General features: G+C 47.0%; 2 protein-coding genes across 4 annotated transcripts in view; both read left to right on the top strand.

Annotated features, from left to right (window-relative positions):
• Window positions 1-55: 55 nt before the first annotated feature.
• Window positions 56-5,661, top strand: Rhno1 (RAD9-HUS1-RAD1 interacting nuclear orphan 1). 3 transcript variants are annotated; one of them, XM_021637057.2, is made up of 3 exons: window positions 56-143; window positions 3,572-3,823; window positions 4,760-5,661. In XM_021637057.2, the coding sequence occupies exons 2-3, from the start codon at window positions 3,656-3,658 to the stop codon at window positions 5,303-5,305; spliced, it is 714 nt and encodes a 237-aa protein (XP_021492732.1). In that variant the 5' UTR covers window positions 56-143; window positions 3,572-3,655; the 3' UTR covers window positions 5,306-5,661. The 3 variants fall into 3 exon arrangements, with proteins under 3 accessions (XP_021492732.1, XP_021492730.1, XP_021492731.1); XM_021637055.2 differs by lacking the exon at window positions 56-143 and adding an exon at window positions 249-874; XM_021637056.2 differs by lacking the exon at window positions 56-143 and adding an exon at window positions 318-594.
• Window positions 5,662-7,249: 1,588 nt separating this feature from the next.
• Tulp3 (TUB like protein 3) overlaps window positions 7,250-24,026 on the top strand; it is a 34,229-nt gene continuing 17,452 nt past the window's right edge. Inside the window, exon 1 of the mRNA XM_021637045.2 lies at window positions 7,250-7,382. Coding sequence (XP_021492720.1) covers window positions 7,342-7,382 — 41 coding nt within the window. The 5' untranslated portion in view covers window positions 7,250-7,341. The remainder of the gene's footprint in view (window positions 7,383-24,026) is intronic.

Raw genomic sequence — 24,026 nt, 5'->3', positions numbered from 1 at the left:
AGTTGTTCCGCTGTTTGAAATTGGCGCCGGCGGAGCGTTGCGGTCACGTGACGGAGCGTCGCCAATCGGCACCGGCTTGTCTCCGGGTTCCGGCCCCGAACGCTCGGCGTCCGGAGGAGCGGCGGCCGCGGCTGGGAGGGCGGGTAAGGCGGCCCCGGGGCTCGAGGGGGCGGCGGGAGGGACGCGGGGACGCGCGGCCGGCGGCCGGCGGCCGGCTCCACCCTGGCCCGCCCGCCTCCGTGCTCCACCCCCCGGGGCAGCGCAGGCCCCGCACCCGCTTAGCGGCCCGCTCCGCCACCCCTGGGTCCCCCGATCCGGCTCACCCTCGGGGCCGCGTGGGGCCGGGCTCGGGTTTCTGCCCCCAGACTTGCGGTTGCCTGCTCTACGCCCCGCCCCTGGCCGTAGTCGCCTCCTCCCCACGCCCAGCCTCAGGGTGGACGGAGCTTCGCTCGCTCCCTCGACGACTCCGGGGCGGAGCGGACGGTACCGTGGCAGGCCGGGCGGCCCTTCCCCCGGGCCCAGCGTCTGGCGGAGCGCAGAATGAGACGGACAGATCCGTAGAACTCTAGCCACGGAGGAACAAGCTAGGGGCCGGTGGGTTTGGTTTGACACAAGGTCGCCCCAGGGGTAGAATCCTCGTGTCTCCGCCTTCGGAGTAGCTGGGGTCACTGGCTGGCCCTTCCGCAGCCTCCTGGGATACTTTGGATATTTATTTTAATGAGAGAAATCTCGATTTAGGACAAGGCAGTTTTGTTTTTGTTTTTTTTTAAACGAATGGAGACGCGGTGTAAGATCTGTTGCCCATTACACCGAGGGAAGGGAAACCTTTGAAGCAGTTAGAATAATAAGCGAAGGCTGCTTTGGCCGGAGGCTGGTGAGTACAAAGGCTGAAGGTCACCGGAATTTGAACTGAGACGCTGGAGTGTGGTTTGCTCTGAGACGGAAAAGCAGCGCCTTCAGCCTTCCTGAGCTCTGTCCTTATCTAATAAATAAAAGAAGCCAATCGAAAGTTGTAAGCAGCTAGGCATGTGGACCATACGGAGGGGCGAAAGGAACTCGGGTTAGAGGCCTAGTGAGACCCTGTGGTGGCGCACGCTTTTAATCCCAACACCCGGGAGGCGGAGGCAGGCAGATCTCTGAACTCCAGGCCAGCTAGCTGGGTCTGCAGAGCCAGCCCCAGGCTAGCCAACGCTGCACGTGGAGACCCTATCTCTTAATTAATAAAAATGAACAAAGGTTGAGCAGAAGCGAGTCAAAACCCGACTTGCTTTTTGTTTGGGTACGTCTGTAAGATTAGATTAGATCTAATATCCAGATTAGATTGCGGTGGGAGGGCCCCACCCTGAATGTGTGTGGCTCCCATTTCACGGGCTGGGGATCCGGGCTGACTAAAAGAGAGAAAGCTGAGCACAAGCATTCATCTGCGTCCTGGCTGCTAACGTGATGTGGTGTGCCCAGCTGCCACGACCTCCCCAACACAGAGGACTGTACCATGGGACTGTGAGCCAAAATAAGCCCTCCTCCATTTGGTTTCCCAGGGTATTTTATGACAGCAACTGAAAAAGCATCCAAAACAGTGAGACGGTGCCTGTAATCCCAGCACTTGGTAGAGCCTACATAGGGAATTTGAAGTCAGGATAGGCTATGTGACACCCTGTCTTTAAAGAGCCTTAAAATAAGCGTAAGAGGGTTGGCATGTAGCTGTACCAAGTGGTACAGTAATTGCCTGGCATGGTGCGGCCAGAGGTTCAATCTGAAAACTAAAAGAATCTATTTCTATCAGAATCATATTGATAGGTCTAAATGGTCAGGATTGAACCAGCTGGTGATAAGTACACGGGGGCTCAGTATGCAATGCAGTTGACATCTCTTTGTATTCTAGAGAATATGTGGGCTGTTTGTGGGCTTGTTTGCTTTTAACAAAACCTAGGTGTGATTGTAAGCTCCTGTTTGAAAATCTCTAGTGATTACTCGGCTTCACACTCACGTGGCCTCCCCTGGTTTTCCTGATCTAATATTGACACTGTGTCTAATTTTTTTTTCCTCATTCATCCTTTAAAACTTAATAAAAAAAAAATAGGGTCTCACTTTGTATCTCCTACTGGCATAGAACTCACTGTGTAGACCAGACTGACCTCCATCTCACAGAAATCTGCCTCCTGAGAGCTGGGATTTAAAAAAGTATTTTACCACACCTAGCCTTTTTTTTTTTTTTTTTCTTTTCTTTCCTTTTTATTTTATTAGCTGGATATTCACAGCCTCACAGAGAGTGACATTGTGTGTGAGTGATGAGGGGTGAGGGGGACATATGCCCCACATGGAGATGTCAGAGGACATCTTTTTGGAATCGGTTTTGTGTGTGTGTGAGTGAGTTCTAGGGATCAAACTCAACCCCTTGGTATTTTTGATTTTTGTTTGTTTAAGAAAGATTTTTTTTAAGATTATTATTTATACAGTATTCTGCCTGCACGCCAGAAGAGGGCGCCAGATCTCATTATAGATGGTAGTGAGCCCCATGTGGTTGCTGAGAATTGAACTCAGGACCTTTGAAAGAACAGACAAGTGCTTGTAATCTCTGAGCCGTCTCTCTAGCCTAAACCCTTGGTTTTTAAGGCAAGTTCTTTTACTGCTGAGCTATGTTTCATCCTCTGTTTGCAGTGAGCTTGTAGTTCTCTGGTACAGTAGCTTTCTGGTTGTTTAAGGTTTCATGTAACTCAGGCTGGCCTCACACTAGCCAAAGATGGCTTTGAGCTCCTTGATTCTTCTGCTTCCCTGAGGCTGAGATCACAGGCATGTACCACCACAGTCGGCTTGGTTTTGCTTCTCAGGGAAGGTTTTTGTGTGTAGCCCAAGCTAGAACTGAACCCCTGATCTCTTGCTCAGCTGGGATAATTAGTATGTTCCCCATGCCCAGCTAGAACCGTCTTTGCATATGGTGCTTCTCGGCCTGAAGTAGCCTTGCTTCTCCCAGCTCTTCATCTACAGGGTAGGTGTCTTCCTACCCAGGAAGCCTTCTCTGATCTTTCTGTTAAACTTTCCACTCCTAGCCAGCCACAGTAGTGTACGCCTTTAATCCCAGCACTCAAGGAGGCAGAGGCAGATGGTTCTCTGTGAGTTTGAGGCCAGCCTGGTCTACAAATCGAGTCCAGGACATCCAACTTTTGGATCTTTTTCTTCCTTCCTTTTCACTTTTTCTTTTTGCAGTGCTAGGGATTGAACCTAAGGATTTATGCATTTTAGGCAAGTGCTATACTACTGTGCCTCAAAAACAGGGGCCTCTGTATCACTGCAGGCACTTAGTACTCAGTAAGGGCTGTTGAATATGTACTTGTCCATTTCTAATTCCTAGCTCTCAGCGTGGCACAGTAATTTGAGTTCAGCAGCAGGTGTTCCTTGAATGAGTGTTGTTGAGTATGGATGAGATAATATGTTTTGCATGATGGTCTAGGATACTGTTTTCTCCACAACCTGAGGTCTGAATGGTAGTTTTTGGGAGTTTGGCTAACTTGGTGTCATGAAGAAATGGGGAAATCACCCACATGATTTCCCAGCTTTTGTTTCTTCTCTCCAGGCATGATTTGCAGCTGGACCTTGACCCAGACCAGGAAGGCAACCTGCATCATGTGGTTACCAACTACTACTCACGTACTTATTGATGCCTCCCAAAAAGAGAAGCCGCAGACAGACACCGAAAGCCCCGCTGCTCTTCCACCAGCAGCCACTGGAGGGCCCCAAACACCATTATGACTCTTTCCAGCAGCCAGTCACCCACACTGTGCAGGTGCCCAGCAAGCCCATTGATCAGGACACAGCCACTTCCTGGGTAGGTCTTTGTGATTCTTTGACCTTTACCACTTTAGGGTCTTCAGAATATTGACTCTTAATCCTCTTGGAGCGGGGACAGGGAAGCAGTTCTTTCTGGCTGTGGTTACCTGACCTGTTTGCTATATCCTCTTTTCTTCATTCAGACCAAAATGTGTGTTATATAGAATTGGAGTCTTCCCTACCGGGTCCCTCTGAAAAGTTCTGAGAGAACATTTCACTACCTGATAACTGGAAGATGCTAGAAAGATGGCAAACTTATAAAGATTATTTCCTGTAATTCATATGAAAAATACTAGGTACTCTACGAATGGACTCAACCTTAGTGGAGAAAAATCCTACAAAAATGGCATGGTGGGGCACACCTGTAATCCTAGCATCTGGGAGGCTGAGGCAGAAGGATCTCAAGTTGAAGGCCAGCCTGGACTCCGTGGTGAGGCTGTCCAAATGACTGAATAAACACTGTGTACTAGGTCCCATTCCTGAATACAGCCTCACTTCCTATTCTTGTAGCTGTCGTTCAGTATTTTGCAGCCCTTGCCAGGCACTCTGCTAGGTGTTGGGAATAAGTCTTCATCTCTCGAGGGCTTTGTTTTTCTGAGGACTGAACTGCTGAGTGTGCTAAGCATGGCTTCTAACCCCACCCCCCTCCTTCCAGCCCTGCTTTCATGAAGTTTAACGACAGACAGTGAAGGAAGCCATGGTAGTGTAGTGTGGTGATTGAGAGTGCCTTGTCTCCTCTCTTCCTTGGGAGCAACTGGAAAGGGAGAAAGATTGCATAGCTAGCCCAAAGCTCTTACCTTGTTATTACATCATAAAGTTGGTTGGGTTTTGTCCTTTATTATAGTGAGCCCTCGTGATTCTGGACAAAAATAAAGGAGTCTATCCATGGGATAGTTTCTTTGGTAACTGGCCCACCCGTTTTTTTATGACACAGGTATTGCCTCAGTTTGACACAGCCGCAGAAAACCGCTTTCCAGCGCACCGGAAGCATCACCGGAACCGGGCAAGACACCAAACTCGAAGATCTTCCTGCAAATTTCCATGTCTAACCTTTGAGAGTCCACAGGCTTCCTGTTCAGAGACACTATTGCTATCCTTGAACAGAGAAGAGCCCTGTCACTCAGAAAAGGACATTCCCAGAATGCCTTTGGTGCCCCTGTTCAGTCCCCAGAGCTGTGGGGAACTGTCAGTGAATGCACTTCAAAGCTTACCTCATGTGTTTACAGCCCCTGATATCCAGACCCCGGGGTCATCTGTGAGAGAAGATCCCGTTTCCCCAGACCAGAAGGAAAACAGTCTTCCAAGCTGCATCCTTGGCCCTAGAACTCCCAACAGCCCAGAGCCAGGGCCCGTGCTGGTCAGGGACACCCCTGAGGAGAAGTATGGGGTAAAGGTCACTTGGAGACGCAGAAGACACCTGTTTGCCTATCTTAAGGAGAGAGGGAAGCTGGACAAAAGCCAGTTCCTTGTGAAGATCTGACTGGATTTCACAGGTTTCCATCCATTGCAAAGCTGCTCATGGTTAGGCTTCTAAAGTCACTTCTCTGGCTTGAAAGAATAAAATGCAATGAACACCAAGAAGAGGACGAGTTAGCTAGAGGCCTAGCACTAGAATTCTGTTTCTAGATTTGCTTTTTAAGCCACCTCGCATCAGGGACAGTTGAATTTAGTGTCATGAACTATTGGTATTTTTCTCATATTACCCCTTAAACCTCTGGAGTATCTTGTACTGTTTACAATGCTTGTGAATAAATGACTGCCCTGAGTTTTTAGAGATCCCTATCTTTGTCAGAACCGCAGCTGCACAGTCCATCTATAAAAGGTTTGTGCTCCCCAGTCTGCTGCCTCTAATTCATTCCGCATTTTTGGTACCAATTGTGAGACTTCAGTGACTCCTTTGCTGATGGAGAAAATCAGATGAGCTCTAGTTTTTAATGGTTGACAACTCCCTGTACAGCTTTGTCTCTTCTGCCCAAAGGGCCACAGCTCTGGGTCAGGGGAGATAGGGGACAAATGAGTAGTTTAGGTTTATGTTTTGAGATTGTGTTTACACTGGAAGAAATATGGCAATATCACATACAAGACAGGGTTTCTCTGTGTAGCCCTGGCTGTCCTAGACTTGCTTTGTAGACCAGGCTGCCCATGAACTCACAGAGATCAGCCTGCCTCTGCTTCCTGAGTGCTGGGATTACAGGCGTGTACCACCAAGCCTGTCGGAAATGAATTCTTATAACTGTTACCCTATGTGTACATAAAGTGGAAGTGAAGATTCTAATGTGACTCCTGTGGAAGTACCTGTCTCGGTGGTCCTCGTAATCACACAGTGACATCTCTTTCAGACCTATTCATTTACCATCCAGCCCCTTCTAGGCCAAGCAGAGCTTATGTTGCCTTTTAAACGGGTGAGGATTTGAAGCACAACAAAACAAAACAAAAGAATGAAGCAATTCTGGGTCACACAGGAGGGGCCTAAGTGAGTGTAATGTTATATTCTAGCCAATGTGCGCAGGTTCTGTATTTCCTAGTTTTGAAACTTTTGAAAAGTTAATTTTTGGGGCTTGGAGAGGTGGCTCATCAGTTATGAGCCCTGGATGCCCAGAAGGCACAGGATCCTCTATTCCCAGCACCCACAGGGTGACTCCTCATCTATAACTCCAGTTCTAGGGTATATATCAGCTTTGGGCACTATGAGTATGATATGTAGACATACACACAGGCAAAACATGGAAATAAAATAGCCTGGGGCATGAGGACACATGTCTTTAATTCCAGCACTAGTGGGACAGAGGCACTCGGATCTCTGAGTTTCAAACCAGCTTGGGACTATATAGCAAGATCCTGTCTCAAGTACATTAATTTAAGTGAATTTTTGAATTCAACACCAACGTAACTTCGGCCTTACTAATTAAATCTATATGCAATAGCTCTGGTCAGAAAGTCCTAAAGGGACCAGAGTCAGAAACGAACTGGTCGCTGGAGGCCTAACTTACTCGAGTCCCCTTACGGAACAGGGATATTTGAAGATGGCCCCCAGAGGTAAGGGTCCTTCAGTCGGGCTTTGGGCGGGGAGGCTGAAGGGCCTCCGGTATCCCGAGGAGGGTCAGACTGCGAGGTTTGGGGCAACAGAGGTTCTCAAACCGCAGGAGCACACCCCGGCAGCGCCACGGATGTTTTCATTGTCACAGTGGGGTGCTGGAGTCGCTCTGTCGGGGGCGGCCCCGGAATGGAGCAGATGGAGACCGGCCGAGAGCTAGCTGGGCTCCAGTCCCGGGGGCCGCACCCCGCTCCAGCGCACGCGCCCTTCGCCTCCCGGCGCCTCCCGCCTCCCTGGAAACCCTCCAGCATCGTGGCTGGCTCCTTTAGCCAGTGAGAAGGGAACGGCGGGCACTGGACCAATGGGCGTCGGCGACAGTACGGGGTGTGGTTGCCAGGGGCGGGGCCCGACCTCCTCCATCCCTCTCCAGCCCGGCGGCAGCGGCTCGGGGTCTGGACTCTGATGCCACCGGCTGGGCGAGTATGGAGGCGGCGCGCTGCGCACCGGGACCCCGCGGGGACAGGTCAGGGGCGAGGACGGCGGAGGGGTCTCCCGGCCGGGCGGGCGAGGGCGGGGTTCAGGATCGGGTCCCCTGGCCGGGCAGGCGCCGTGCATCCCGCGCCGTCCGCACTCTCTCGTGCAGCTCCCTTGGAGTTTCCCCCGGACCAGCTCGCCCGGCTCCCCCAGGGCTTCCGATTCCCTCACTTGCAAGGCGGTCGCCCTTCTCCCCGTCTCTCAAGTGGGGTCAGTGCTGAGCTGGAACGAGGTCCTTCCAGGGAGTCGACGCGGAAGGTCGCGGTGATGGTTAATTGGTTCCAAGGCCGTTGCTTTTGGCAGTCCTTGTGGAATTCTGGAATGGAGTCCGAGGGCTGAAAATGCAAAACTGTTTTCTTCTTTCTTCCTTCCTTCCTCTGCGTTCCAGGAGTTCTCTTAATCGGGATGGTCTGCTTTAGTTTAGACTGCTCCCTACTTCTGTTTGTGTCCCCCATTTCTCTGCCAAGACCCCTCTTTTTGCCTGGTCCACAGAGTGAGCCTGGGAAAACAAATGGGCTGCAGTCTCAGCCTGTTCGTTTCTCGTCGTTTTTGGGGGTCCCCGTGTGAAATCATTAACTTAACGTTTTGGCATCGTCTGAGGATTGAAATCAAACATGCCAGCTACATTCTTCCATCACCACAGCAAATAAAGACTTGGCGTGTAAGACTTTAGTGTGATGTTTGAACTAGTTTTTAGCAGATTCGAAACCGTCTTTAAGAAGTTACAAAGACGGAGACTCCTCCCTCTCCCCGCCGCGCTTCTGATCCCCCCACACCTTCCAAAGCTGAGATGTTTTCCGTCTTTTCATCAAGTAAATTCTTTAAACCCGATGATAATTGCTCTCTGAAATTTGTCCCCCCGCCCCGTTTAAAGAACAACTACAACAAAATACATTTACAAGTTTAAGGTCGGGTTAGTAAAGTTGAGCGTCTCTGATTAAAATCAGATGCTATCTCGGTCAGTTGGGATTTCGTTTTTAACTGAATTTTAGAGAAGTTAATCTCATGGGGATGTGATCTTATTTTATTTTATTTTATTTTTCAGAGACAGGTGTTCTTAGTGTAGCTTTGGCCTGATTGAAACTTGGTATTTGAACCAGGCTGGCCTTGAACTCATTTAGATCTGTCTGCTTTTGGCTTTCATGACTCGGGATTTTAGGGAACAAGAAGCACTTGACTTTGAAATTGGGACCAGACGGTGTTCATTTTTTTTTTTTTTTTTTTCATCTTCTGGACTTGAACCTTAAAGGAGTAATTTTAAAGCCCCCTCCTCCCACTTTTTCTTCCAAAGAAACCAACTCTAATTTTCAGCTGACATCAGAGGGGCCTGTGTGAGTCACTAAATGTTTGTTCTGCCCCTTAGGTGGACGTGCAGGTTTTGTCACTGTTTAACTCGTTTGTTGCTGAAAGGGAGTGAATGTCTTGCTTTTTAGGTAGTCATTAATATTTTTTTTTGAGAGTGACTGACTCAGTACAATCCAGTAATCCAGGCTCAACGTCCTCCTCCCTGAGCCTCCTAAGTGTCTTATATAGATAGACATGTATCACCGAGCCTGGATGTACTTGTGTATTAGGAATATGCTAATCTTTCTTTCTTTCTTTCTTTCTTTCTTTCTTTCTTTCTTTCTTTCTTTCTTTCTTTCTTTCACACAGTTTCCCCTCCCTCCTCCCTTCCCCTTCCCTGCCCCACCCCTCCATCCACTCTTCAGAAAAGGGTTGGTCTCCCATGGATACAGCCCTGGCATATCAAGTTGCAGTGAGACTAGGCGCCTCCTATCCTATTAAAGCTGGAAGAGGCAACCCAGTGGGAGAAAAGGGTCCCAGAAGCAGACAGCAGAGGCAGACGGCTCCTGCTCCCACTGTGAGGAAGACCAAGCTACACAGCTGTACTGTATGTGCAGAGGGTCCAGGGCAGTCCCATGCAGGTTCCCCGGTTGTCGGTTCAGGCTCTGTGAGTCCCTACGAGCCCAGGTTAGTTGGTTCTGTAGGTTTCCTTGTGGTGTCCTTGACCTGTCTGGCTATTAAAATCCTCCTCCTCCCTCCTCCGCAGCATTCTGCAAGCTCTGCCTACTGTTTGGCTGTGGGTCTCTGCATCTGTTTCCATCAGATGCTGGGTGAAGCCTCTCCGACGACAGTGGGACTAGGCACCAGTCTGAGTAGAGCAGACTATCATTAGGAATCATTTCATTGATTTTTATTTCCCCCGTTTGTGTTCGGTTCTATCTCAGGTCTCGGGGCTGTCCAGCTTCTGGGGCCTGGTCCTCCAGTCAGTGTCAGGGGTGGGCTCCCTCTCGTGGCCTGGGTCTCAAGCTGGACCATTATGGTTGGCCATTCCCACCTTTCTGGGCCATCTTTACCCCAGCACATTTTGTAGGCAGGGCAAATCATAGGTTGGAGGTTTTGTGCTTCGGTTGGTGTCCCAGACCCTCCACTGGAAGTCTCGCCTGGCCACGTGAGGTGGCTGGTTCAGGCTCCGTGGCCCCTATTTTTAGAAGTCTTAGCTAGGGTCATCCACCCTCATAGCTTCCTGGGAGTTTCCATTGCACAGGTTTCTTGCTCATTCCAGAGATGCTCCCCCATTCCAGTGGTCTCTTCCGGTACTTTCTCCCTCTGTCCTCCCCGAACTTGGTCCCTCTGGTTCCCATTCCCACCCCTCTATCCAGAACAACCCTCACCCCAACACTCTACCCAAATAAAGCTGCTATGAACATAGGGGAGCAAGCGTCCTTGTGATATGGTGGGACAGCCTTGGGTCTGGTCTAGGAGTCTTCAGGTAGCTGGGTCTTGAGGTAGATCAATTCCCAACTCTGAAAACCCACCATATTGATTTCCAAAGTGGCTGTACAAGTATGCGCTCTTACCATCAGTGAGGGAATATTCCCCTTGCTCCAGATCCTCACCAGCATGAGCTTTCGCTTATGTTTTTGATCTTAGCCATTTTGACAGGTATAAAATAGAATCTCAGAAGTGTTTTGATTTGCATTTCCCTGATGACTAACCATTTCTTTAAGTGCTTCTTGGCCATTAGAGAATTCCCTGTTTAAATCGGTACCCCATTTAAAAAATTGGATTATTTGGTTTGTTGATGTCTAGTTTCTTGAGTTCTTTATATACTGTGGATAACAGCCCTCTTCAGAAGTGGGGTTTGGTGAAGATCTTTTCCTGGCTGCCGTTTTGTCCCTTTGACAGCGTCCTTTGCTTTACAGGAGCTTTTCAGTTTCATGGGGTCCCCAGTATTAAAGATATACACTTGTCTTGTTGCTTTTTGAGATGGTCATATATATATATATATATATGTATGTATGTATGTATGTATGTATAAAATATATATTTTTTACCTTGAACTCTTCGCCTTTGGCCACCCCCTCCCTGTAGCTAGGATTACACGTGTGCGGTACTACTGTGCGCATACCTAATGCACCTTTTTAAAAATGCCAAAGATAGAAGCCAGGTCATCAACCTTACCTCTCTAAAGAGATTTTCCTTATTATTGCCAGGCATGGTGCTCCACAGGCCTTTCAGTCCCAGCACTTGAGAGGCAGAGGCAGGTGGGTTTCTGTGAGTTCAGCCTGGCCTACGTAGTGAGTACCAGTACTGCCAGGGCTATGTAGAGAGATCCCAACTCAAAAAGAAAAAAAAAAGTTATTATTCCTGAGTGGGGTGGGGCAGTGCCACAGCGGCAGTGTGGAGGTCAGAGGTTAATGCTGTGACATCAGTTCTCTCCTTCCACCTTTAAGTGGGTCTGGGGATGGTCCTCTGGTCACATCTGTGTGCCACATCTGTGTGGCAAGTGCCTTTACCTGCTGAGCCATCTTTCCAGTACCTCTGTTTAAAGTTTTTGACGAAAGACTTGAATACAGATCCCCTAGTACTAATGCCTTTAATTGTGTGGGTAACTGCTATGATTTTGTAGCTCCAAATTATGTAGCTAACAAGGCAGATTTCTTTTCAACAAAGTAAAAAGGTTATTAACAAGCAGATTTCAAATGCCTTTTCTTATACCTGAAGTTGGCAGTGAAAATTGGAGACAAGCTGTGAAAGCACACTTGGGGCTTTGCTGAGCCTAGGCAGCTGATGCTGCTAATTCCTCAGGGACAGCAGATAGCTCGCCCCGTGGCTCAGGCTGTCTGAACTCTTGTTGGTGAGGCTGCCGTTGGGGGTATGGCTCCGGGACAGAGTGCTTGCCTGACATTTTGAAGGTCTTAGGTTTGAGCACAACAGTTCAGATATGCAAGTATACCAGTTATTAATACAGAATTGAAGGTGTGTCATGACCTTGTGACCCGGAATTGCCTAAGGAAGTCTTGGTCTGCCCAGTATGGTTATGCATAGCTGCGAGTTTAAGGTCAGCCTGGATTACCGGGTGAGTCCCAGGGCTACACAGGGAGGCCCTATCTTAACCCAGTCATCCAAATATGATTTCCCTGGATATGGCCTATGGATACCCACCCGTGCCTTTCACTCATGAACAAGTCTATGCAAACTTACACAAAGAAATAAAAAGCCAGGCTGTGGTGGCACACACCATTTGATCACAGCACTCAGGAGGCAGAAGCAGGTAGATCTCTGAGTTCAAGGCCAGCCTGGTCTACAGAGTGAGTTCCAGGAGAGCCTGCTCTATACAGAGAAACCCTGTCTTGGAGGAAGAAGAAAGAAAGATGAAAGCTGGGAATGGGGGACAAATCTGTAATTCTAACACTGGGGAAAAGTAGAAACCCTAGGATCAGGAGTCAGATTCAAGGCTGGCTTGAGCTACGTGAGACCCTCCCTAAAACTGGAGAGTTGAGGCACTGGCTGAGAGCACATAGGTTCCCAGCACCCACACAGTGGCTCACAGCCACCCACAACTCCAGTTTCTTAGGAATCCAGTTCTTCCCTCTGACCTCCTCAGACACGTGGAGATGGAGCACGGACCCACATGCAAGCAAAACACTCATACACGTAAAATAAAAATGGAAACAAACAAAAAAAAACAAATGAAAGAAAATATGAACATTCCTGGCTGGAAATTATGTCGTGCCTAGTCTTGTTAATAGTGTCTAACATGCATGTGGACTTTTTTTATTTTTTTGGTTATGGTGAAGGCCTCATCCAGGCTAGACAGGAAATGTCCATCCTGTAACATTTCTTTTTGCCAGGGTCCTTTGCTCTAAGCAAAACAGTTAGTTTCTGGCTTCATAGACTTTCCTGTGGAACCCTACCGTGTTCCTGGCATAGGTGCCATTGAGAGAACAAGTTACTGTTTGTTCTTACCAGAGCAGAGAGAATGCTTGAATTAAATTCTTCGGAGGAGGAGCTGAAGCTGTCTCCCAGCCAGGTGTTGGGTGTTTGGAAGGCCTAGATAATTCCTTTACTTCCACAGTTGGAAACTAGCTTCCCGGCGGCAGTGAGTCTCTGGCAAGCCCAGAATTCCCTGGAAGCCATTCTCGATTTCAGCGCCAGTTCACCAGGAATAATTTTCTGTTCTACTTAATTTCCACTGCTTCATTAGGCAGCCTCCTGGGTTTCTCTTTTGTTTCTTTGACTTTTTTTTTTTTAACAGACCTTTTAAAAAATGTTCAATTATGTATATGTGCATGTTTGATGTAACTACCTAAGGAGGTCAAAGGAGTCAGATCCCCCTTGATCTGGAATTACAGCCAGATGTAGGTCCTGGGAACTGAACTTGGGTCTTTGGCAAGAGCCATATATGTTATTCTTAAATCTCTGCAGCCCCAGAACTGTGCATGTGTGTGGTGCTGGAGATTGGGTCTAAAACCTTGCACATGATGATTTTGGTTTTCAGGATAAATCTAAACTCTGAAACCTACTTTTAACATGAGTAAGGTATGTGAGTGAGTGAGTGAGTGTGGGGGGGAGTTTGTCACTGTGTAAATGAGGCTGGCCTTGAACCAGCCCTTTTAAAAATATTTTATTAAATTTATTTATTTAGTGCATATGTTGGGGGGACAGAGGAGGCTGGAGGACAGCCTGTGGGAATCCGTTCTCTTCTAAGGACTGAGCTCAGACCATCAGGCCTGATAGCCAAGTGCCTTTCACCTCTGAGCTGTGGCACTGGCCTGGCCCTGTTCTTGTACTTTTGACCCGTCTGTCTCAGCTTCCACAGTCGTGGGACTGCACTCCATGTCCTGCAAGATAACGTCCTTAGCGTAAGAATTACAGTGTCAGGGTTTAGGATTCTCTTTATTGCAATGTCTGCTCATTACCTTTGTGGGGGAAAACTTCGGTAGATTTCAATGAACTTAGGGTAAAACCAGGTTGATAGAGGATAGATTGTTTTCCTGTTGGAACATAGTATAAGCTTCTCCTGGTGATTCACTGTGTCCAGAAAGCTGGGAGCAGAAGTAGGGAGGGACATTTTGATTGAATGAAATTTCTTAAGCTCTTTTGAATTACCATCTTCCTTACACCTGCTGAATGTGTGCGCGTGTTGTTAAGAGGGCTGCACCACCACACCTGCTGAGTGGGGGGTTCCAAGGCTGCACCACCACACCTGCTGAGTGGGGGAGAGGGGTTGTAGGATTGCATCACCACACCTGGTCTTAGGGAGTGCTGGATATTGAACCAAAGGCTTCATTCGTGCAGGGCAAGCATTCTCTCCAGCCTTCAGTTGTATTTTTGTTTTGTTTTAGATCGGGGCTGACCATTTAGCCTAGGCTGGCCTTGAGCTGCAGATCCTTCCCTCTCGGCCCCCGGGGTGCTGGCACGGCAGGCTCTCACCACCATGCCGGGCCCTAAGCGGTATTTTGAAGAAGGGAAGACCTGTCCCAGTAAAGTGGTTCGACAACAGTGTCGTACCCTTGTGTGCGCTTCTTCACTTTGAAGAAAACCGGGAAGGTGGTGTTGTCTTCACTTTCTGCAGAGGAACTTAGAAAGCTGGGCCTGGTGATGTTCGCTCCTGTCAGTATTAGTCATTGGGGATGCTGAAGCAAGACAACTGCAGCAGCACAGGAGTTAAGCCCAGCCTGGGTAACACAGTGAGACCATCTCAAAACTAAAGATAACCTACGAGAGAGAGAGAGAGAAAGAAAGAAAGAAAGAAGCCACGTGGTGATTGCACATCTTTAATCCCAGCACTTGGGAGGCAGAGGCAGTTCAAGGCCAGCCTGGTCCACAGAACAAGTTTCAGGACAGCCAGGACTACAAAGGGAAACCTTATCTCAATAAATGAAAGAAAGAAAGAATGAATGAATGAATGAATGAATAGAAAAGAAACAAAACAAACAAAAAAAAAACCCAAAAGGAAATGGAAGCCTGCTACACCTAAGGTTACATGAATAAATAATGGTGTCAAAAATATAGTTCAGGGGCTGATAAGATGGCCTAGTAGGTACAAGTACTTGCTACCAAGCTGATGGCTTGGATTTGATCCTCCAGACTCTTATAATTTGTCCTCTGACCTCCACGTTGCCCGTCTCCCACATGAGTGGAAAAAACCAAATTAAGTAAACTCTCACCTACCCTGGGTTATAATGATATTTAGGCGGGCTGCAGAGATGTCTCACGGGCGGTTGCTCTTCCAGAGGACCTCTGACAGATTGGGTGGCTCACAGCTCACTGTAATTTTATCTCCAGGGCAATCTGATCCCCTGCTCTAGTCTCTATGGCTCTCTACACACAGAGTCACATACGTGTACACACAATCTTTTAAAGAGTCTTGGGGGAGTGGAAGATAGGATTTAGGGCTGATATGATTAAGATACATTCTTTTCTACATGTATGAAGTTTTTAAAGAATAAACATAAGAGGTAGGTTCCTGTTCTCTTTTTACTATGTATTATCAAGGCATATAATGCAGGTATTTGAGGTTTGGGGGTTTGAGAAGGTGTCACAGTGTAGCCCAGGCTGGCCTCAAACTCAGTGGCAATCCTGCCGTTACCTCCTGAGTGCTGAGATGAGGTGTAAGCCATCATGCCCAGCTACTGCAGATGTTCTGAATGCCACCTGTGCACATAAATGCTAACAGATACTGGTTAATTTCAATTATCTTTAGAGCAAGCTGTTTGGGAAATTAAACATCTTGGCAATGTACAAGAAAGCATTAATTTTATTCCGAGAAAAGTATTTGGTGAGCCGAGGGGCCTTGGGCATCCCAAGTACCAGCCCTGCTGGGCACTGAGCTCTACCCCAAGTCCAGGAATACGTATTTGGTATTTTCAGGCAAAAGAATGTACTTTCCTCTTCACCCCAGAAAGAAAAGGAAAGTAAACAGCATGCCAAGAGAGAAAGTGTAACTCAAGAAACAGGTGAAAAAGAAGACTGGATTTCTGTGCCGAGTCTCAGCTGTTGTAGATCCCTAGGGAAGGATGTGGTCTCTAACTTCTGGATTAAGGCCTACATTTCTGAAGGGGTTAGAGCCGTGCACACCTGTAATCCCAGCACTCCAGAGGTAGAAACAGGATGATCAGGAGTTCAAGGCCATTAAGGGCTACCAACAAGATACTGTGTCTCAAAAACCATGATGATCTCTCACAAAAGCTAAGTACCTCTTTGTTTGGGTCGTTCAACTGAATGTTTTGATCTTTCTTTCTTTCTTTCTTTCTTTCTTTCTTTCTTTCTTTCTTTCTTATGCTCTATGTATGGGGTATGTCAAATCAAGAGAGAAGCACTAAATGAATTCTTTGCTGTGTTCTTGAAGTTGTATGAAGGCTTAAATCAGATTTCAACTCTCCCTTCGCATTGCCTATTTCTTCCCCAAGCAAGTTTTGCTTTCTGGTTATGTGTCTACTAAATGGGCCTCTTTTTAGGTGCCATCTTTATTTTTTAAAGACTTTTAAAAATTATTTTTTAAAATTTCAGTTATTTACTTTATATCCCAAGTGTGCCCCTTCCCTGCTCTCCTCCCAGTCCCCCACCCCAATGGGTCTCTTAAGAGACCCATTTTCAGTCCCTGGCTTCAGTTAAGATCACTCCAGGCTGAGGCAGGCCTTCTAGGGGAAGACAGCTGGGTATATTGGTATTTCTCACTGGTTGAGGGAGGACATTTTTTTTTTTTTTTTTAGATTTATTTATTATGTATACAGTGTTCTGCCAACATGCCAGAAGGGAGCACAGATTTCATTATAGATGTGAGCCACTTTGTGTTTGCTGGGAGTTGAACTCAGGACCTTGGGAAAAGAAGCCAGCACTCTTAACCTCTGAGCCACCTCTCCAGCTCTCTGATTTGTTCTCGATGTGTCTTTTTAGTCAGAATTATTCTTAGTGTCTCAACATGTATAAAAATACAACTTTCTAAGGTTGACTAAATTTAGAATTTGGACAAGGTGAATTTTATTTCCTTTATAATTCCAGCTGCTTGGGCTGTTAAGGCAGAATCAGTCTGGTTCCAGATGCATGACAGTCCTCCTGCTTCTGCCTCCCAAGTATGGGATCACTGTCTAGGGGCAAAGATCTTATAAGCCTAGATCAGCCTAAGCAACAGAAGTTGACACTATCTCATTTCCTTAAAAAAAAAAAAAGTGGTTAATTGGTATATTAGATATTATAATAACCAAGGTTATATAACTAACAACTTTGTAGGTGAAACTAAGCATACCGTTCGTTTACTTCAGAATGTGACAAAAACTATTGTAAATATATAATAAAAGAAACCTTAGGGGGTCCAGGAGAGACTTCATTGACTATTCTTCCAGAGGACCGAGGTTCAATTCCCGGCACCCACATGGCAGCCCACAGCTCTCTGTATTTCCAAGATCTGACAACTTCACACAGACATACATGCAGGCAAACCACCAATACATAAAATAAAAATAAATTAAGAAACAAAAAGAAACTTTTTGTGACTAGATGTGACAATGGAGGTGAGTTGAAGGCCAGCCATGGCTACATAGTAAGTTCAAGCCTAACCTAAGCTACATGACTCTCAGCGAAGAAGAGGGGAAAGAATACATTTTGAAGCTAGGCAGTGGTTATGGCACACCTTTAATCCTAGCATGTGGGAGGCAGAGGCAGGAAGATCTCTGTAAGTTCGAGGCCTGCCTGGTTCACAAAGTGAGGTCTAGGACAGACAAGGCGGTTACACAGAGAAACCCTGTCATGAAAAACAAAGCAAAAAACAAAAACAACCATTTTGATTGGTAGTTGCTGGGTTCAAGAGTTCTGTCTTGCAAAATATAATTTTATATAAAAATTAATTTTAGGGGCCGGAGAGATGGTCAGCAGTTAAGAGCAGTATGCTCTTCCAGAGGTTCCTAAGTCCAGTTCCCAGCAACCACATGGTGGCTCGCCACCGTCTATGCTGGACTCTGATGGCCTCTTCTGGCATGCAAGTATGCATTCAGATAGAGCACTCATACACATTAAATAAATAAATCTTTAAAAAAATTTCAATTTTGTGTGAAATGCAAAGAGATAGCACATTGGTGGGACTGAGGGCCATAAGCATTAGCTCCCGAGTGTCATTTGGTCAAAGACCCCAAGTTATTTAGCAGTACCCCAAGTTTAGATTTAATAACGTTTAAAAACCACCCTTACCACGATGAGGGACTCCTAGTCTCGCGCTGAGTAATCAGGGGCAGCAGAAGTTTCTTACACGGTGTGGTGTGGGTGAAAAGTCACACTTACGCTTTTAAGTGGCAGAAGGAGGAAACCAGAGACCAGAGGGGAAGCTGGTATCCTGTTAGTGGGCAGCGGGATTGCTTCTCTGACTAATAGACTCAAGTTCATCACCATTAGGCAGAGGTGTGCACAATTTGTTTGAGACCTCAAACCTAAGTTTGCTTTTAAAAAGTTCTGTTGTTTGTTTATTTGTTTTTCTTTTGGCTTCTAGAGATGGGATTTCTCTGTGTAGCCTTGGCTGTCCTCAGGCACACAAATATCCGCCTGCCTCTTCCTCCCCAGCACTGGGATTAAAAGTGTGTGCCACCACTCTCCAGCCAAATAGTATTTTTTAAATCATAAAATGAGATGCTGCAAGAAGTATGTGTCGTCACTCTCTCTTGAAGTTTTGTTGTTGTTGTTTGTTTTGTTTTTTTGTTTTGTTTTGTTTTTGTAATTAGTTGAAATAATCAGAAGATTCTTCCTGCGGGGGATTTTGAAAGTTTATGATAAACTTCTATTCCTACTCCCGTTCTCTCTCTGCTTTCTTTCCCTTCAGAAGTGCATGACTTCACCCTTAATTTAAATGGTCTTATGTTCTGTATACCATTTAGCAAGGCTGAGTGCATAAAGTCGTGCTTTTTGAGTTCCTTTTGAATTCTGCTCCTCTTGAGCATTTCAAGTGTGTCTAATTGCCATGCAGGTCAGCAAAGGGCTCGGGTTAGGCAGAGCTTTGTTTTGGCAGTTGCTCTGTCGTAGTGAAAACAAGAATTCCCAGAGAAGTGCGGCGTGTTTCTCCCGACGCCACAGCTGTAGCATAAACACGGTGTAAAAAATGCCGGTGTGGGCAGTGGGGAGGCCTGGGTACCCAGAGGACTGTCAGACACCACCGTACCTCCTCCTGCAGCAAAGCCCCATTCAGAGGCCTTAAAAAGAAAAGTTTACATGTATGAGTTTTTGCATGCATGTATATCTGTGTGCCCTATGAGTGTCTGGTGTTTGCAGAGGTAACAAGAGGGCATGGGGTCCCCTGGACCTGGAATTACAGATGGTTGTGAGCCACCATGTGGTTGCTGGGAACCGAACCTGGGTCCTCTGTAAAAGGAGCAAGTGCTCCTAACCACTGAGTCATCTCTCCAGTCCCTCAGGCCTTCTTGAGCATATCCTGTCATTAATAGCAGTAAGGGCATGGGGTTTTAGAGTTCTCGCTTATGCAGCGACATCCCAATATTTTTCATGTTAAAAAAAAAACAACACTTATTTGTTTATGCAGCAAGGTCTTGCTGTATAGTCCAGGCTAGCTTTGAACTCTTTCAGATTCTCCCGCCTCGGCCTTCCAAGTACTGATATGGCAGGCATGAACTTGTAAATACCACATGAGAGACTTCTAGAATGCATAGAGAAAGCATGTACCAGTCGGTGATTGATATTTTAAAGATTTATTGGCTTTTGTTATGTGTATGAGTGTTTGCCTGCACGAGTGTGTAGGTATCACATTTGTGCCTGATGAGGCCAGAAGAGGACATTGAATCTCTGGGACTGGAGTTACAGGCTAGGCGCTGCCGTGTGGGCACTGGAAACTGTTGTCCGACCACCGAGGGCACCCTGTCATGCATGCTCAAATATACTAGTACAATTCAAAAAAACAGAATCAGCATTGTGCTGTGTGTTTAGGATCCTGGCAAGGACCCTGGGAGAAGGAAGCCTGGGAGAGATGACTGTTGAAGCCACTGGCTAAGAAGGCAGGTTACACGTCAAATGCATCGCTTTTGTCTTTTCTATATATTTTATCCTCGAGTTTAGTTGCTGTTTTCTCTCTTCATTAAGAAAACAGTTCCCAGGGAAGTATGTATTGTTTAGTCTCAGCATGGAGGCTGCAGGAAGCAGGCATGGCTATTTATCCTGGCCTGCTGTTGGCTGTTTGTGTTTGTGTCTCTATGCCAACTCCAGAAGAACCTTACAGGAGGCTCCGCTCCGGTTGCTGCTTCTTCAGTTCAGCTCCAGGAGGCTGTGAGAGACTTGACAGGCCTCTTCTGTCTGACATTCTGCTAACTTCCCTTAGCAAGGTGTGACATTCAGAACATTGTTGAAAGACTTACAGGAGAGAGAGTCCCGAAGAAACAGAGGCCAGGGCTATGTCTGAAGAGGAGCCGCTCCCCTGTCACCTGTATCCTCGGCTGGTCCCATCTGCTTCCTCCTGCTCTGCCTTTCCTGGCCTCCTGCATCCATCTAGATTCCTTTTCTGTCTATCACCTGCTCAGGTTGGGATTTTGTTGGTTTTATTTTGGGGAGACAGGGTTTCATTTATCCCAGGCTAACCAGAATGACCGTGGACTCCTGATCTTGCCTCCACCCTATAGTCCTAGGACCACAAGCATGGCTTCCACACATAGCCCTGCAAGAAACGCCTTCGTTTCTCTCAGAGGTGTAGCCTGACAAGGGCCCATGTTCCCTGAACCTCTCACTTCCCCTTCACACCAAGTAGCCAATTGTCAGATTATGAAGTCCAGCTCCCATCCATGGGATGAAACAGTAGCACTCTCTATTCCTGTGTAAGACCTGGGGTCTCACAGCTCAGGAGTTCAAGATCGCACCCTTCCCAGAAACTCCCCCAGACCACGACTTGTTGCAAAAGCAAGAGGTTTATTAACCATTGCGCAATAGGGTCACCCCTGCCCGTCAGCAAAGAGTGGCACCAGGAGACAAAGGCCTTTAGGTTTTTAAAAGAAAAATTGTGGGAAATTTGAAGTTGCAGTTTTGGCAATTTAGGATTGGATGAGGAAGCTATAAAGTAAGATAATTGGTTAGTCTTAGGTGCTCAAGCTTGGCCAGTCCTGCCAAGTGTGGATGCAGCTGCAATTTAAGGTGGGGGTGGTTAGCTCATCCTTGAAGATTAGGGGCTATGGACTTTTGACTGGAGGTCAGAAGCTACTCAGAAGGAGTCTGGGTTTGTTGCTAAGAAACACTATCTCAGAGACAAGGGTCTGGTCCTTCTTTTTGCTGAGTGAAGGTTATTGCTTGCTTGCTTGCTTTTTATATCTGTCCTCACAGATAGGGTCACATTTCTCCATTCTCTGGAAAGGTACTAAGAGGCTCTAGCTTAACCTGGACCTAAAACTCAAAACTATAGGCTTTAGAAGATATATAGGTTACAAAGTTAGTCTAACCCTTTCACCTGCATCAGGGATGAAAGACAGCGGCCATCTTGACCCAGTGTGCTTGCTAGCTGATCGACGGCAAGCGCACCCTTTTTACAAAAAGAAAACACCTTTGCTTTGGTGTGTGTTCTTCTGTGCAACACCAAAATCACACTTCCTAAGAGCCTAATCTACATGTCTCGTCAGTTTCCCCACAGTCGGTTCACCAATGTTGGTCGTAAACATAAGTCAATGGAAGTAGCTGCGCATTGGTTAAAAATCACTGTTTTTTAAACACGTCATGGAGTATCTCACATGATACGTGCCAGAATTCCTTGGCAGTGGGAAGTGGGGTAACAATATGAATCAATGGTTGGAAATACACAAAGCTACACCAAGTGCTGGTGTGTCCATTTGAAAAGCATGTGGACATTTTCAGAACTTAAGATGGAATTATTAGGAAAATTGAAAGAGTCGCGTCCGGAATGAATACAGGCTATGGGATTCAAGAGTGACACTGAGATGCACTGTTGGGGATGGGGATAAGAAGTTTATTATGGCCTGGCGGTGGCGGTGCACGCCTTTAATCCCAGAACTCCAGGGGCAGAAGGCTCTCTGTGAGTTCGAGGCCACCCTGGTTTACAGAGGTCCCAGAACTACACAGAGAAACTCTCTCTCTCTCTCAAAAACCAAAAAAGAAAAAGAAGAAAAAAGTTTATCAGAGTTATGTCACAGGTGGACAGAAAGACAACAGTTAGGCTGGGCCAGGCCCAGAGGAGGAGATTCAGGGCCATGCTGCAGAGTTGGGGTCCCTCTTAGAGATTACAGAGGAGCCTGCCATCAGGCTGCCTCAGGAAATGGGGAGAAACGGATGTCTCATCGTGTTGTTTGATATGTCTGACTGTCCAGTCTGCTGGCACACGGTGCTCACTCGGGGAAGTAGAAACCAAGTATCTGGGCATCTGTTTGCTGGAGATTCAGGTTGTTTTAGGAGGATGCTCTCCAGCTTCCGACTGTGGGGAGGCATGGCTGCTGCAGGTATTCTGTCCTGAGCAGCAGCCTAGGCTGGATTTTGAAAGGCCAAAGAAATGGCTCAGTGGATAAGAGTGCTTGCGACCTGAGTTCAAATCCCCTGGCACCCATGTAAAAGTCTGGAAGTGGCCATGCACATGTCTGTATCTCCAGTGGAGAGGAGACTGAGGCTTGCTGCCTGCCATCATAGTTGCAGAATTCAGTTCAGTCTCAAGGTCAACACACACACACACACACACACACACACACACACACGAGCTGTATCTACTTTCCTAAAGTGTTCATTTTCTTCAGATTTCTATTCATTGCCCATCTTACTGCTGGTCTGTGCTGGTATCAGTTATTAGCAGGTAGCTTAGTATTCTTGGTCACTACAGAAGTGAAAAGGAAGTTAGTCCCCTTTAATGCGTGTTTTAGTGTAGTAGTTGAGAGCACAGAGCAGGACCAGAACGCCTGTCTCTTACACCCTGCATTTGCTGCTTAGTGATTGCAGAACCACGTAGCTCAGTTAGATGTGTCTCAGTGCCCTCAGAGAGCCTGGGCTAAACCGGATCCCCAAGATCCGATGTCAAAATCACGGACGAGGGAGTCCGATTGCTCATCTAGGGTCAGGTGTCTCTCTCTGATGTGTCGGTGATGGTCATGGAGACGTGATACAGAATAATCAAGTCCGCTCCCGAGATAGGCCCTCAGTGTGCCCGAGGCCAGCCTTGCACAGTGAATTTATAAACTATTTCTTAGTGTGCTGGGGCGTAGGCTTTTGATGACACCCCCTTTCACATACTGCTTTTTTTGTATGTTTTGTGTTTGTTTGTTTTGAGACGGTCTCTATATAGTTTTGCTGTACTGGAACTTGCTATTAGATTAGGCTGGCCTCTAACTCACAGAGATCCTCCTACCTCTGCATGCTACCCCTTACATAATAAATAGAGAAATGTACTAAGACTCGTTTTAAACCGTTACCCAGTTTATTAATGCTGTCATCTTGAGGCAAACTATTTCCTTTTGTGTTTCCCATAATATCTTACCAATGCTTCCTTGCTCTCCGTATACCAGGTTCATTTAACCCTCAGAAGCCTTCTCACTGGCACTTAACCCCGGTCTATTTCTTGCCTTTGGTAGCCAGGGTAAGCCACTCCTTCCCTCTTGTTTCCACACTGGATGTCTGAAACACTCCAGCAGCATCCGTGATGATCAGGAGCCAGTCAAGGAAGTGTTTGCTCAAGGCACTCCTGAGGAAACCATGGCCGAGTCTCACGGGCTTCACTTTTTGCAAGCCTTGTCCTGTTGCCTTCCTGTAGGGTAGCTTTGCTTTCCCCAGGCCATCAGGGGCTTGCCGAACCTCCACTTCCTGGGCAAACGCAGCACTCGGCATCCTTCAGCTGTGGTGGGCTCCAGAGAGCTTGCCAGGAGTGTGGAGGTGGAAGTTGGTCAAGGATATCAGTGGCTTAGTTAGGCAAGCAGTCTGTCAGGGATCGCTCCATAGCGGCAGCAGAAGCGGGAGACTCCCGTCGAGTGAGCTGGCTCTGTTTGATCTTCTCTCCGCTCCCTTTTAGAAATGCTCTGAGTGTAACTGGGTGCATTATTCAAGGGCAAGCTGGCGATGGTGGCACACTCCTTTAATCCCGGGGAGGCAGAAGCGGCAGACCCTGAGTTTGGGCCCATCCCATGGTCTATATAGCAAGTTCCAGGCAGGGCTAAAGAGTAAGACCATCTCACCCCAAACAGCGATAGTCAAGGGCAGAGGAATTGACAAATCACTCAGCCCATAGTTATGAAAGAAACATTTATGTCTTGTTTTATAACTGTTTTATTTTGGGGAAAAAAATTGACTTTTGCATCTACACCTTTCCCCAGCTCGCTAACCCACACCCAGTGGGTGTACTTTTGTCTTTCCTAATAAACTGTCTCTATAATTATTACTTGAA

Source organism: Meriones unguiculatus, chromosome 5, assembly GCF_030254825.1.
Source record: "Meriones unguiculatus strain TT.TT164.6M chromosome 5, Bangor_MerUng_6.1, whole genome shotgun sequence".
Lineage (NCBI taxonomy): Eukaryota > Metazoa > Chordata > Mammalia > Rodentia > Muridae > Meriones > Meriones unguiculatus.
This window is presented reverse-complemented; position numbering and strand designations above follow the sequence as displayed.

What these genes read in the sequence shown, in the direction of transcription:
- Rhno1 (XM_021637057.2), top strand. Translation starts at nt 3,656, where the DNA reads ATGCCTCCCAAAAAGAGAAGCCGCAGACAGACACCGAAAGCCCCGCTG. An exon ending in AGGACACAGCCACTTCCTGG is followed by an intron (nt 3,824 to 4,759) that starts GTAGGTCTTTGT and finishes TTTATGACACAG; the next exon opens with GTATTGCCTCAGTTTGACAC.